Source organism: Pelmatolapia mariae, linkage group LG15 (assembly GCF_036321145.2).
Source record: "Pelmatolapia mariae isolate MD_Pm_ZW linkage group LG15, Pm_UMD_F_2, whole genome shotgun sequence".
NCBI lineage: Eukaryota > Metazoa > Chordata > Actinopteri > Cichliformes > Cichlidae > Pelmatolapia > Pelmatolapia mariae.
The window spans coordinates 31,236,800-31,252,327 of NC_086240.1; the positions used below are offsets into that span (position 1 = coordinate 31,236,800).

The 15,528-nt window shown below is 40.6% G+C and overlaps 1 protein-coding gene across 1 annotated transcript in view; it reads left to right on the top strand.

Moving 5' to 3' along the window:
* nt5dc1 (5'-nucleotidase domain containing 1) overlaps positions 1-15,528 on the top strand; it is a 71,488-nt gene that overhangs the window by 50,975 nt on the left and 4,985 nt on the right. Inside the window, exons 9-11 of the mRNA XM_063495151.1 lie at positions 3,737-3,858; positions 11,699-11,872; positions 14,602-14,770. Coding sequence (XP_063351221.1) covers positions 3,737-3,858; positions 11,699-11,872; positions 14,602-14,770 — 465 coding nt within the window. The remainder of the gene's footprint in view (positions 1-3,736; positions 3,859-11,698; positions 11,873-14,601; positions 14,771-15,528) is intronic.

Genomic DNA, 15,528 nt, shown 5'->3' on the forward strand with positions numbered 1-15,528 from the left:
AACATCATCTAGCAGACCTTCTGAGGGTACTTCACGTAATCTTGGTAACCGGCTACGGGGGATCCAGGTTTCAAGCTTGGCCATGATCCTATCTTTCAGGTCAGTTCCTCTCGCACTCAACGATCCTTCTCCTATCGCGCTATGTACCCAATCTCGGGTGGGGGTGATGATATCTCCCCCCTGACCTGGCGTCCTGACTCCTCCTTGCCGTAGCATTTATGTTGTACCTCAATCTCTAGCTGTGATAGCAGTCCCTTCTTTCGAATGTTGGAACACTGAGCTACTAGTTGTTTCGCCGTTATTGTGGATGTTGGGTATCGAAGAATCCATAGGCCCCTCATCCTATTCATGTAACCCCTTCCGCCAGGGTTACTTGCATAGTAGCATTCCAACAACGCCCTGTTTTCATCTCTTGCCCACCGATGCCTTCTTGTTCCAGTAGCCCACTTGTCGTCAGGGTGCCCTGGTTCCTCAACACCTGACGCGGACCTTGTTGATCCGGGCGACGTCCGAGCCGGCATGCCTTCATATTTATCTGTCTCGCTCATGTCTGCGGTAGGCTCGCTTAGCATAGGGGGTCTAGCCTTAGGACCCTTACTGGATACAGACGCCCCAGGCAGGAATCAAACTTGCGATCCTCTGCTCCAAAGGCGTGTAGTCTAACCACTACGCTATCCAGCTGCTTTGGGGGCTCGTCCGGGAAAGTTATGGGGAGAAAGGAGGAGATAGAAGCCACTGACATAAAGACAAGAAAGCTCCTTACCATGCATGGAGGGTTTCACCCCAAGTCCAGCACCCTGAGGCTGTACGCTAAGCGGAAGGAAGGGGGCCGAGGACTGGTGAGTGTCAGCACCACAGTCCAGGATGAGACAACGAACATCCAAGAATACATTGGGAAGATGGCCCCAACTGACCGAGTGCTCAGTGAATACCTCAGGCAGCAGAAACCCAAGAAAGAGGAGGGAGACGAGGAACCATCATGGAAGGACAGGCCCCTGCACGGTATGTACCACCGGCAGATAGAGGAGGTGGCTGATATCCAGAAATCCTACCAGTGGCTGGACAAAGCTGGACTGAAAGACAGCACAGAGGCACTAATCATGGCAGCACAAGAACAAGCTCTGAGTACAAGATCCATAGAGGCTGGGGTCTATCACACCAGGCAAGACCCCAGGTGCAGGCTGTGTAAAGATGCCCCTGAGACAATCCAGCACATAACAGCAGGGTGCAAGATGCTAGCAGGCAAGGCATACATGGAACGCCATAACCAAGTGGCCGGCATAGTGTACAGGAACATCTGTGCCGAGTATAACCTGGAAGTCCCGAGGTCAAAATGGGAGATTCCCCCAAGGGTGATGGAGAATGACCGAGCTAAGATCCTGTGGGACTTCCAGATACAGACGGACAAAATGGTGGTGGCTAACCAACCGGACATAGTGGTGGTAGACAAACAGGAGAAGACGGCCGTAGTGATCGATGTAGCGGTTCCGAATGACAGCAATATCAGGAAGAAGGAACACGAGAAGCTGGAGAAATACCAAGGGCTCAGAGAAGAGCTCGAGAGGATGTGGAGGGTGAAGGTAACGGTGGTCCCCGTAGTAATCGGAGCACTAGGTGCGGTGACTCCCAAGCTAGGCGAGTGGCTCCAGCAGATCCCGGGAACAACATCGGAGATCTCTGTCCAGAAGAGCGCAGTCCTGGGAACAGCTAAGATACTGCGCAGGACCCTCAAGCTCCCAGGCCTCTGGTAGAGGACCCGAGCTTGAAGGATAAACCGCCCGTAGGGGCGTGCTGGGTGGTTTTTTTTTTTATATTAGCAAAAAAAATTGTAAGAAAATACATACTTAAAGCTTTGAATTAGGAGTTTTTTATAACTATATGAAATATTTACAGTATAAATGTGTAAAATTACAGGAAATTTTCTGTAATATTACACATTTGTTTCTTACAATTTAAACTCAAACAGTCAGTTATTGAAAATGATCTATAGGAAGCTGCCCAGTATTGTTAAATGTGATATTGTGATCGTAGTGCAGTTAATCATTACTGAAACATTGGGGATTGCATGTCTGTATCCCAGTTCCACGTTTGTTTATTATCTGCACTAACAAACAGCTTCTCTAAAAGGAACTTCTGTGCTAACATCAAACCTGTAGCCAACCAGCGGAAAACTCTTATTCACGTTGTTATTCACAAGCTCTGTATTCTGAAAATGACACAGGTGTTTTACCTCCTCAGAACCATGGCTCTGACTTTTTCGGAGAGAAAAGATGAGATTTGTTAATACCTTGGCTGACAAGTGGTGTTTGTTAAGGTTGGATTGAAACAAGAGGGGCATGGCTGGATCTGAATATGGCAGTCTTCACTGTGCTGCTTTCATTCGTAGTCTGATTTTCCCCTTCAGTGCTGAGCTGAGATAAGGGCTGCCGAAATGCAGTTTGTATCAACAGCAGCTCACGTCTGTGTAGAGTCATGGAATACTTGGAATCAAGTTACCAAACTAAGCCAAACAGAAACTTCAGATGTTTTCTACCATTTTGATTGTCATTTTTTACCTATACATGAACATCTTTGTCATTATTTATTTGAACATTTTCAAGCTAACTGTCTCTTAAAGGACATATTGTGTCTCCAACAATGTCTGATAAAACTAATGAATGTTGTGTTTTCTAGATAGGCGACAACTGTGGTGCAGGGTTGTGTGCCAAAAAAAAATTAAACTACCCTAAGCTGCAGGAAGATTTATAGACCTCTCATCGTTCTTGTAACTCTTGGAAGAAGTCCATCCTTTTTGTGTGTCCGCTCCACAATAGTAGGCATTTTAGAGTTCGTAGAACACAGTTTGGTTCAGGGGTCAGTATCCACTAGCAGAAGCGAAACCTTTGAGTGTTGTGTTTGCCTACAAATAAATGTACATTGTTGCAACACTAACAACTGGCATATCTAAAAATCCGTGAAATATTAGCTATGTATGCAGTAGTTCTCAAAACAGAACAAAAATATAGACCAAAGAGCTAACAGTCAGGTCTATGCGTTATGAAATTTGTATGTTCTTACATGAATTGTGGCCGTATAGTTCAGGTTTAGGGCTTACACTAAGTCTGAACTAACCATGGTTAAGCCTATCATTTTGGTATGTCAAAAAAGAGAAAATTACATTTGAAGAGATGCAAATCTAGCCCGATTAATAGCACTGTAATTTAACCCTCTGAGGTCCACATCCTCATCAGTCGCAACCCAAATTCTAATTCTTAGCCTGGGCTATCAGAATATGTCATTTTTCATGGTTGCATGATTTTTATTAAAATGCTCTCCCAAATTTTGGCAATTGGGGAAATAAGAAAATAATTATTCCAACTTTATTCAAAAAAGTCAATTTTGGACTTTGAAATAGAGGGTGAGGGTCGTGTTGGGTTTAGATTTACAACCTATGATCAACTCAGAGGGTTAAAAGGTTGAATGATTCTGAAGACCTAGTAAAGAATCATATTGTAATTTAAAAGACAAATTAGAGCTGAGGATAAGATGCTATTTGTACTTCCCTGTTCTGTTTTTTCACAAACACTGAGATTTACTCTTTGTTTCCCTGCACAAATGACGCTGTACCTCTGCCACTGAGTTGTGTGGTTTTGTCCTGGATTACTGGAGGTTTTGCTGGTGTGTCTGCTCTTGCAGCAGCTGGCTTGTTGGTCAAACTGCTGCGACTTTTTTATATTACCCATTTTTGCTTGTGCAGTGAACGATGTGGAGGAGAGCGAAGGTCTGCCGTCGCTGGACAAACCCGGCTGGTACTCCCAGGGCAACTGGCCACACCTCCACGAGTTGCTCAAGAAAATGACGGGGAAACCAGAGCCCAAGGTACGCAAACCACCTCATACACTACAGCAGGCAGCCAGAGCTCTGGCTCACTTTGAGGTTAGCTCCAACTTCAGCTTTTGGCAGACACTGAAAGAGATGAAGGCTTCATGATAAATACGCTCAGGGAGATTCACACTAGAGTGATGAAGAGGAGGAACGTGGCCCCTGGCATAACTGTTGACAAGGCAGGGATGTGACAGCATGCTGAGAATTCACTGATAGAGCCAGTATTAGCCATTCTTAGAGACACTTCTTACTGACTTGTTTCCCTCAAGAAAACAACAGTTAACCAACATTCAATCCCACACAACAGTGGTTTGTTTAATTGACAAGACTAAGGGGAACCTTATTTTCTGTCATGTATATACAGATATATTTATGACTTCTCAAATTAAACATGGAAAAATTAGCTAAACTAACTAAATACTGTGGTCAACTCCAGCCAAGTACCTCTGGCTTCAGACTTTTCTAAATGCTTGGCTTCAGACTTTTTCTTCCAAGGAGCCAGGGTTTCTTTTACATTTTTAAAGTGGTCTAGAGCAGCGGTGTTCAACTCCAGGCCTCAAGGGCTGTTGTCCTGCAAGTTTTAGATGTGTCCTTGATCCAACACAGCTGATTTAAATGGCTAAATTACCTCCTCAACTTGTCTTGTAGTTCTCCAGAGGCAATGAACTAATCATTTGATTCAGGTGTGGTGACCCAGGGTGATATCTAAAACCTGCAGGACACCGGCCCTTGAGGCCTGAAGTTGAACACCCCTGGTCTAGAGTATTAGTTCTCCAGGCTTTTTGAAGGTCTTTTAAAGTCTTTGGACTTTGGCTGGTTTTTCACGCATTTTCATTCCAGTTCTTGTGCTTCATCATTTTAAGAAGAATTCTCTCTTTTTTTTTTTATTGTTTTCAAAGCCATTTTACACTCACTTATGAATCATTCGAGCATATAAAAGGCACTGTTGCGAAACATATAATTTGTTCCCATTTATTTAGTCGATTGTATGTAAAGTGCCAACAATAGAACTGTTTGACAGGTGTAAAACAATATTTTTGCACTACCGTATTTTTTCGGACCATAAGGCTTTACTCAGACCATAAACTTTACTCAACTCATTCTTCTTGTTCCTCCACTTCCGTACCATTGATTCATTAATGTTGAATTCTCTCGCAGCTGCTCTATTCCCATGTTGTTGCAGTATATTAATGACTAACCTCGTATTGTGGATGGATTATCTTAGTTGTTCTCCTGACTGAAGTTTGGTCTGTTTACAGCATCCTGCCTTGCGATTGCCTTTGTCCCACACCATTGGGAACCCTCACGTTAACTTTTATCGAGTGGATAAAAGTTAGCGTTCATCCTCCAGCTTCACTGTGCTTATGTTATGCTAACACAGCTGTGTCACTAGCGATCACGTAGCACATCATTATATACCAGCTAGTCTAACTTCAGTAACCCTACAAAAGTCACTGCTGTTTAGTTTTCTGTCTTCAGTTATGTTGGAAGTGATAGCAGAGCTGTACATTTTAATTTTTCACAAATCTCTCATTCAGAACATGCTATATGATGTTTAGGTGGAAACTAGCAAGCTAACTTCCTGCTAACTTCTAACTCCGTTAAATGTAATAAATTCTGTTTTCATGGATGCGTGGATGTTAAACTTAATTGTTATACCTGGCAAAGTGGCAACGCTGATCATTTTATTAAAAACTAAATAATTTAGACAGTGATGCCACCGTGTTCGTTTGACTTTGGGACCTTAAGTGGAGTTTGGACCCGGATTACTCTGCGAGGCTCCTGACTACGGTAGCTGTAATGTTCCAACAATCCGTCAAGTGGTGTGGCTTCGTAGCTTACCAAAGTTGTACTAAAACATTTTTTGACAGACTTTTGAGCGCCGTGTACCACATAAAATCGGTTCAACGTCAATAAGCACAACCAGAATTCACACATAAGGCGCACCGGATTATAAGGCGCACTGTTGATTTTTTTTTTAGAAAATTAAAGGATTTTAAATGTTTTATAGCCCATGTCAGTGATCCAAGACCCTGCCAGTAAAAGCCCACCTGGATAAAAAACTGTAGAACACTGTCAGTCATGGATTGGCCTGACCAGAACCCGGGTTTCCATATTACTGAATGTGGGATCACCTCTATTGAGAAAAGAACGATAAAAATAAAAAGGAGCATCCAGAAGTTTTGGGGCATCCTTGAAGAAACCTGAAGAACTATTCCTGAAGACTACTACAAGATATTTACAAGAAAGCTTGCCCAAGTGAGATGAGGCTGTGTTAAAGAATAAAGGTGGTCATACCAAATGTTGTGGAACTAAAACAAAACCGAATAGAAAGGATAGACAGGAAGGATCAAAAAGAATTGGATAACTGACTGACAAGTAGTGCTATTTTACAACTGTTTATTTCCCCACAATCTTGCTGACTACTCAAAACGCTTTAATTGTGTTGACTCATTTGTAGAATAAGACAAACATATTTATTTGTATTGTTTGTTTTTATGGATAAAATAGTATTTGCTGCTCTCTTTGGTAGTTGACAGTCTTGAAAACGAGATTTTCAACCTTAATTAAACCTTTATGTGATCACTTAAAGGATATATTAAATAAAACCTAATAAACAATCTAAGAAGCTTTAGGGATTAGCCAATTATACAACTTTCTAGATTTCTTTCTCTATGAAAATAACTTTTTAAAATTTCAATTAAATCTTCATATACTTCATTAAATACAACGTATGTCAAAAGATTTTACACCAGATACCCTCACCTGACCCATTTATCCAAGTTTGGAATTGTCACTCGGAGTACCCTAGCTTATGATCTGTCTGTGGCTAGGGCCAGATAATAAGGATCTAAAGACAAGATTTTAGTTGGGAGGGAACAGGATCAGAAATGACAATGGTTGGATGAAAACTATTAAATAAAGTAGGTATTTATAAGACAATAGCTTATATTTGGTGTCTGGTAAGTAATGCAGCTGTCTTCCAGACAAATAAGCTTCCATCTGTGTGAAATTATGAAATTGTATCAGAAAAACAAGCAATAAAGTGGCATCAAAGCAACAGTTTAGTCAAAAACAGGGCACAGGACACAACTACATAAAAGAAAAAATGCCAGACAAAATAGACCAGAAAAAATGCTGACTCATCTCTGCTCTCAACAGTCTAACTACAAGCCAGCCACAAAACTCCCATTAGACGTTACAATGAAAGCTTTTTGGCTTGTGGCTTTTTGTAGAGAGAAGAGCTGTCCCATACTGGAATGCATCTAAAGGAAAAAGCTGTTAAATAATCCAGTGTGTCTGTGTATGCTCACAGGGATGTATAATTGTGTCCAAAAGGACCTAATTTGGAACAATCATGTCCCTTTAAATTTGATAGATTTTCACATAATAGACTGAAATATAAATATGTATGCTCAATGATTACACTCGAATTTTCAGACGTGTTCTACCAGCAATTAATAGTGTATGTTATCCATCTATTTTCTTCTCCTTGTCCGGGACAAGGAGAAGAAAATAGATGGATGGGCTCCATCTCCTTTTCCGAGACGGAGCCCACACCTCCGTCTCCGTAGCCACCTACTCTAGTTTGTCCGAGGGAACACCAAGGTATTGCCAGGCCAGCCAAGAGATGTAATCTCTCCAGCATGTCCTGGGGCTTTCTACCAGTGGGACAAGCCCTGATGAATCCAACAGAACAACATCATCTACAAAAAGCAGAGATGCGATTCTGAGACCACCCAAGTGGAAGCCTTCCATCACTTGGCTACGTCTGGCTATTCTGTCAATAAAATTATGAACAGAATCGGTGACAAAGGAACTCAGGGCGAACCTCATCTACCCCAGGGACCCTGGTGCCATGTGCACTTATGAACACCTTTATGTTCGAACATGGTGTTCATTAAGGACAAACTGTGGTTTGATCAGGCAGACCATTCTTTCCAATCAAGCCCCTCCAGGTCTTGGTGTTGTTGCCCACATGAGCGTTAAAGTCTCCCAGTAAGAAAACAGAATCCCCAGGTGGAGCACCCTCAAGCAACCCACCCAGGAACTCCAAAAAGGCAGGTACTCTGAACTGTCGTTTGGCAGATAAGCGCAGATGACAGTTAGGATCTGTTCCCCAACCTGTTCCCTTGATCTTACGCTTATGAGGGTCTTCTAAATTGCTCTTTGTCTGGTCTCTCACCCAGGACCAATTTCCCATAGGAGACCCTATCAGAGGGCAAAAGCCAGCCACCAGAACATTAGAACCCTGGGACACACACTGTGACATTGTGATGTTAAGACAAGAACTTTGACAGTGGCTTGGTTAGTGGCTGGGCAAATGGGGGTTCAACACCACTGACAGGCAGCTCACAATTAATCCAAGTAAACACTTAAAAAATTTAACACGAGTATAACTGTTTTTGGACATTTATTCAGAAATTTTCGCTCACATAATTGTACACCTTTACATTGAAATATAAATCTTCTTGGTACTACGGTTGTTGTGGTATGGTGATGTATAAATAAAATTGAATTGAATTACATGTGAATATCTTCTAAAAAAAAGGACATTACATTGGATGAAAATATTAAATACAGTTAACATATTGTTGTAGAATGATACTTTTCCAAGGCTGGGATTTTAGCACTTTAGGATTTCCTATGAAGCTTCTTGCTTCTGGAAATAAGAGGAATAAGGAAATCTGTAGTTTAGCTGCCAACAATGCCTTAAGAACCATAAGAGCATGTAACTTTTCTTTTAAAAATAATCAGATAAACTTTTTCTATCTAAACTGACAAAATAATTTAGGGCAGGAGAAATAATCTGTAATAGATCAGGCACAGCCAGCACTGCACTGGGCAAACCCAAGTCCAGGTAGTAATACTCATCATCATCCACATCGACAGTTCCTCTTCCCCCTCCTCCCACTCCTGTGCTCAATGCTCCCTCTGTTCCCCAGCCACGTGGAGAAAGCTCTTGTGGAATTTAGTGTCAACCTGCACTTATAGCTGCTTTAAAGACTCCTCTGGGTTGACCTGAGGCACTCTGTGTTTTCAGTTCTCTCCACTTTCACCTGACAGGACTTAAGGCAGGTGGGTTGAATAGAGGCATTCAAGGAAGATTACAATTGACTTACAGGACACTGCTGAAACTAGTGGGGTCGTGACTGGACTGATCGGACATGATCAGACAGGTTCTTTGGGTATGGGTAGTTCATTCTGTGTTCCCTGTGCTGTTTTGAGAAAAGCGACACAGGTTAAAAAGGAAAAAAAACATGTGTTCTGATTCTGCTGGCAGTGTTTCACAAGTTAAGAGAAATGTCTGGTTTCTGAGAGTGAATTACAGTGTAACTGACAAAATGTCTGTTGCCCCCACCCCCCTTATGCTCCAGGCTCCATGCTGCCTGTAGCACAATGGCCTCATTAAGGTCATTCTATATGTTTGCATTGCCTGATTGCCTGATAAAAGAACTACAGACCCACATGGCTGATTCTCATAACTTCACCAAGGCGAAACTTTCATGTGCAGCTTTTTGCCATGAAGGAATCCCATTGGATTCCTAGTCTTTCACCTGCGAACTTTATATTAATACTAGATTTTCTGGTTGGTTTACAACTTACATAATGAGGCATGACCAGATAAAGTTCCATGCTTACATGTTCTGCAGCATTCATCCTGAAAAACTTTGGTTTTATAAGATGGCACGTCAAGTAACTTTGAATTCAATTCTATTTGTATAGCATTTTAATTAATTTGCACCAGATAACCTGTACACTGGAGAGGAACTGCATCTCACTAATTTACAAGGTCTTCATTTAGTCTGAAAAAAGAGTTTGTTGCTCTAATAAGTCTTCCCTAAAGCTAGGACGTCTTACTGGTCACTGAATCTCTGTTAGTGAGCTACGTACCACAGGCCTTTAGGACTTCCATGATGATGTTCATGTTGTTTGAAATTCCCACCAACACCACCATATATTTTTCACAAATTTCTATATGCAAAAAGTGCAATGTATTTGTGTTAGCCAGTCGTAATATTGGAGAGAAATCAGGTCAAGAAACCGTTCCTAGAACACCAGTTGTGCTGCGGCACAGCAAGTTTGACAGCTGAGAATTAAGAATAAAATACAAAAACTAAAGGGTGCATTTCTAACCAATGAACAGTGTAATCGTTATGTTTACAAACCAAGAGGCGTCTGCCTGGCTGATTTAACCATAGCCTGGAGTCTGATTCTCTTTATAGGTCTTCCCCTAATGCAGAGCTCAGTGTAGTTGAGGTCAGTGTAACTGTACTCATCAACAATGAGTCTATTTGTAATATATTTTCTCTGTGCTGGAATCCATGGCCTCTCTAAATATTTATCATAGTGATCCCACGACTCTGGCAGCAGTACTGCTTAGCAATGAGAGGTGCAGGATGTTTCGGGGGTTCGAGGATCAGCTGTGGCCAGTTCTGGGAAAGTTAGTGGAAATATAACTCCTGCAGTCCTTGCACCACAGGCTCCGGGCTGCAGCCCCCCAGATTAGCCGGTCTGTTTGTTTACATGTGAAAGGGAGCTCTTGAGTCGCAGCACAGAGCTGTGAGGAGAGGGACAACCCCCAGCTACTGGAATGCCTTACATACTCTTTATGGCCTTCTGGTAGAGGGTTTTGATTTAGTTGTATCTAACACGCACATATTTGCAGAGATATGTGTGTGTGATCACTATTTGTTTCGGCTAGTATGGGTTTACATCATTGTATATTGGGTTTGGGTAGAAACGGTAATACGTACTAGACTCAGAATTGCTACACTAATCAGCTTAGCTATATTTGACCATTAAATACACCACCATCAGGTATAAACTGAGCTAGACTGGTTTGCATGACAGGGACAAAACACTGCTTTCCAGACAGAGCGGTTCTGCCATCTGCAGATCTGTTGAAACTGTGTTTTAAAGACAAATGAGATGAACTTTCAGTTTTCATTACAAAAATTATGTTAACAAAAAGAAAGCGGTTAAAAATCTTAGCCTATCCGTGAAACGTGGTGGTGGTAGTATCATGGTTTGGACCTGTTTGGCTACATCTGGGTCTGACAACTTGTCATCACTGATGGAGTGAATGTTTTCTAAAGGAAAAAGTCAGGGCCTCTAATCATCAAATAAATCAAAAAGGATAGTGAATTGTGCAATAAGACATGACACAATGCAAAATACTATTTAAATATTAAAATATTAATAAATATATTTACCAAAGAGTGGTAAAATGATAAAGCCAAGTCAAAACTTTGGCATTAATCCAACAGAAATGTTGTGGAAAGACCTGAAGCAACCTGTTGATTGGAGGGAACCCATCAACATTTTAGAACCTTAGAGGTTTTTGAGTGTGACATAGTATAAAATCCCTCCAAGTCTATTATTGTTGTTTTATTTGATTATTCAGTTGTTTTTACATATACTATTTTGAGGGCTTGTGTGAAAAGGATAAAAGAGATATAGAAAATTCCAGCAACTGTAAACTGTATGTATCTATGTAGTATTCCTGTGAACTGACCTCTAGTCTTCTCCATTTTTATACTACTTGTTACTCTAATCCCCTTTTCCCATCTTCTGTGTGTCAGTAGGTCTGTGTCATTTCATTTTAAACTCCTGCATTCTGAGTTCCTCACTCCTTAACCTCTTAACATCAATCACCAGTGAATCCCTTTTTTTGTGTGTGGGAAATAGGTCAGAATTCATACATGTTAACGTCATCACCAACCTTGTGAATGTTAAAAGAAGATAAAACCAGTTTAACTGACTTTCACTAAGCCTACACAAGAATTCTGTTTCACTGAGAGTAACCACGCTGTTATTTTTCACCCTGCAGGTAGTTTATTTCGGTGACAGCATGAGATCAGACATGTTCCCTGCCAGCAGTTTTGGGAAGTGGGAGACGGTGATGATAGTGGAAGAAATGGAGGGGGAGGGCGTCCCAAAGAGTGAAGCGGCATTGTCCAATGAGGCCCAAGTGGAGCCTCTGGAGAAGAAGGGAAAGTTTGAGGTAAGTTATATAGCAGTCATTCCCTACCCCCAGCTCTAGCCTTCTGACACCTTGTGGACTTTGTGTTTGTATATGCAGGCTTAAATCTGCTGTCAATTGAACTTGTGTCTGACTGTTTCTGGTTTCTTTAAGTATAGTTCTTACCCCTCAGCTGTAAAAGGCTGATGGGGTATTGTCATCAGCCTACCAGGCAGGTGGGCAGGCAACGTGGAAACTCAAGATTTGAATGCAATAACTCAAGAATAAAGCAACATAGTCGTTTCAAATTGATACCATAGGTGTATGTACTAAAAATCTTGGATGACTTTGAATCTAACAAAGCACAATACTCAAAAGGAGGTGTTATAGTTTGAATTAGGTTGCAAAGCAGCTTGCAGATGTGCAACAAGTAAATAGTTTGTGCTACATGCGACTTGCCAACTGGAGCTAAAGAATGTGACTTCAGCTGATGGATCAGCAGAAGCAGTCTGGCACTGAGATCAGCTGCTCTAAAACTGCTGTAGGATAGAAAAACGTAGGTGACTTTATTTTAATTTTACTTTAATAGTCCAAAAAGTTGAGAATACTGCTCAACTCTGTTTGACCTTAAAACATCCATTCATGAACTTGTGAGGCAGGCTTGCTGAGACACAGTCATGAAATAAAAGGTTTTTAAAGGCAAATTATGGATTATATCAGGTGTTTAACTTCTGTCATGTAGAAAGGAAATTGTAAAGAAATGAATAAATACATATCAGCCCTCTTGGTCACAGTTCAATGAGGATATTAAGCAGCAGGATGTTAACATCCCCTCAGACAAAAAAATAAGGCGTCAGCACATCTTTTGGCAAGAAACACCAGGATAAGAACATTTCCTCATTTTCATTTCGAAAGGCACTCTGCACTGTACTCTACTGCAGTAAAGGAAGGAAGAGCAAAATTAGATGCGATGGAGTAAAGCGGTCACGTTTACCCGAAACACCCTGATCTAACTTACTGCGCATGTATTAAAACCAAGAGCTTATTTTTTCCAACATACAGAAAAAGCCCACAGATGTACAGTGCACACTTGAAAGAAAATAGTAAAATAGACTGTGTAGGGAGACTTACTATGGAGTCTTTGACCTCTGAATAATTCAGTTTTAAAATATATCTAATGGGACTTTATTTTGTCCTGTTATTACTAATAAGAAACCAAACTAGTTAGTAGGAACACTGCAGTGTTAATCATATATGAGGCATCAGGGCACAAATTCACTGTTGGGCCCTAACTAACTATAGAGTGAATGCCCTGTTACCTCCCATTAACTCCAATCCAAATCCTGTAAGGGTTAGGACAGAGCTGGTAACATTAGCATACATTCTGATATACTATTAAGACTGGCTTTCAGTCAGTTATATATTACATAATGTAATATATTCATAATATTCGAATTGTTATGCTCAGTTACTACAGTAGGTACCACTAAGCTAGCTAGCTAGTCATGTCAAGGAATCCAGCTTTTTTGGAACTTTCTTGGGATGAAACCATTCTTTGCTCTACTTATCTTTTATCTTTATATCATTATATCCATTATAGTTTTTGGTTGACCATTTTATAGCCCTGAGTTTGGTATTCTGGCCATTAGGAGGTTTTCAGCTAAGCTAGAACAAATGCTAGTGCTGAGTAACTAGAGCAGTTAGCAATAGTTAAATAGCAAGAAGGGACTGCTAAAATAGCTAGTGAAAACTGGCAAAAACAAAGTGTACTTGCTAGGAAAACAGCCAACCCCTCCCAAACATTCTAATCTGTACACTCAAACAATTTATCAAGACAAAGTATTCACATGGCCATGCACTTAATTATAAGCCTCATTTTAAGCCTCATTAAATTATCAGATAGAAAGTTCTATGAAAATTTAGCTAATATAAAGAAGAGGAAACCTAGCTGTAGAGACCATTTTGTACTAGGCTGTTAGTTAATTTCTCATGTTATGTTGGAAACTTTAACATGAAGGAGACTGTAACAGAGCTGTAATCGTTTCCATTAAATAAATGAATTAAACAAGAACTTAAGTGTCAGAGATATTGGTAGTGCTTATGAAACAAGTGTTACTGACACAGATAGAACATCATTTGTGATAAGAAACTTCCTTTTCCTGTGGTTTGCAGTCTTTATTTATGAGCATTATCAAAGATCAAAACTAAGTAGTGTGACGCCTGCTTGGTATTTTTTATCTTGTTTCACGGTAAACCATCATTAGTCTTTAGTATAGTGCATTTCATGTTTTCCCCATCTTCATAAATCTTTTGTGCAGTTTGCCTTTTTTGTTTTAAAATATTATTTTTAAAGTAATTGGAACACGTCTTAACATCATAAGCAGCTTGGGCTTTTTCCTTTTTTCTATTTTATCACCTGGTAAATCTCTGTTATGCAACATTTCCTGATATCTTTAAGGCTCATAAGATCAGTGTGTTATCAAACTTATTTTAAACGCCACATCCTAATGCTGCTGCTCATCAGCAGAATCTGCTTGCAAAATGTATGAGTGATTATGACTAACGCAGCAGTACATTTCTCGGTAATAGTGATTCATTTCAGTACTAAAGAAAAAAAAACTCATCATATCTGGCTGGCTTGAAACCAGTTTAGAGATTCATTATCCTCTGTGTGCTCAGGGTTGTAATTCCTACATGTAAACAAGTCTGTACCTGTCTGAAAATGAACACAGTGTTACATAGTTTGGCTTTTCTATCAACTGTCTCAACAGGAGCAGGGCATGAAGTCACCCTCTGCTGTGTCCAACCAGTGGGGCTCTTACTTTGTTGATGTGCATAAAAGTGGAGGAGGGGATGAGGAGAGCCAGAAGCTGACCTGGTGCTGCCACTGCATTCACAAATACAGCACCATGGCCATCCCTAGTGTTGAGCACATAGCAGGTATGTGAAAGGAGACAAACTATGGAAATACATTTGAAAGTGATGTGAAATACAGAGCAAATGAATATAAACATAGGGTTAGGGAACAGGGAACAGCCCTTTATTTAGAGCTCATGTATTTGTTACCCTCTACAAAAACCCGAAAGGCTGACAGGACCAAGTCTTTTTCTATGACAATGGGTTCCTTTTACACTCCTGTGCAAAAGTGAGCTACCTTTCGTTTCTTTACACAGTGGGGGAAATGATCATTTGACCCACTGCTGAATCTGTAAGTTGGGTTACTTACAAAGACAGTTTCTGATTTGTATAGTAGAGAAATAGAATATCAACCAAAAATACTAAATAAATATACATAAATATTATAAATTCATTTTCATCTCACAGAGTGAAATAAGTGTTTGATCCCCCAAGCAAAACATGTCTAAAGAGAAACCCTTGTTGGCATGCAAAGCAGTAAGACATGTTTTGTAATTGGTCACCAGGTTTGACCAAACACCAGGTTTGTTGTATTGGATCATTGTTATCCTGGAAGACCAATCAATTCTGTGTTCTGGCTAAGGGGAGGAGCTTCTTGTACGAGATTTTAAGGTACTTGGTCCCATCGATTGGCCAAAGTATAATGCTTCCAATTCCATGCTTGAAAGTGGGGATGGTGTTCTTTGGGTCATACTCAACTGCTCTTTTCTTCTAAACGTGATGGATCGAGTTAATACCAGAGACCTTGATTTTAGTTTCTTCTGACCTCAGCACTGTCTTCC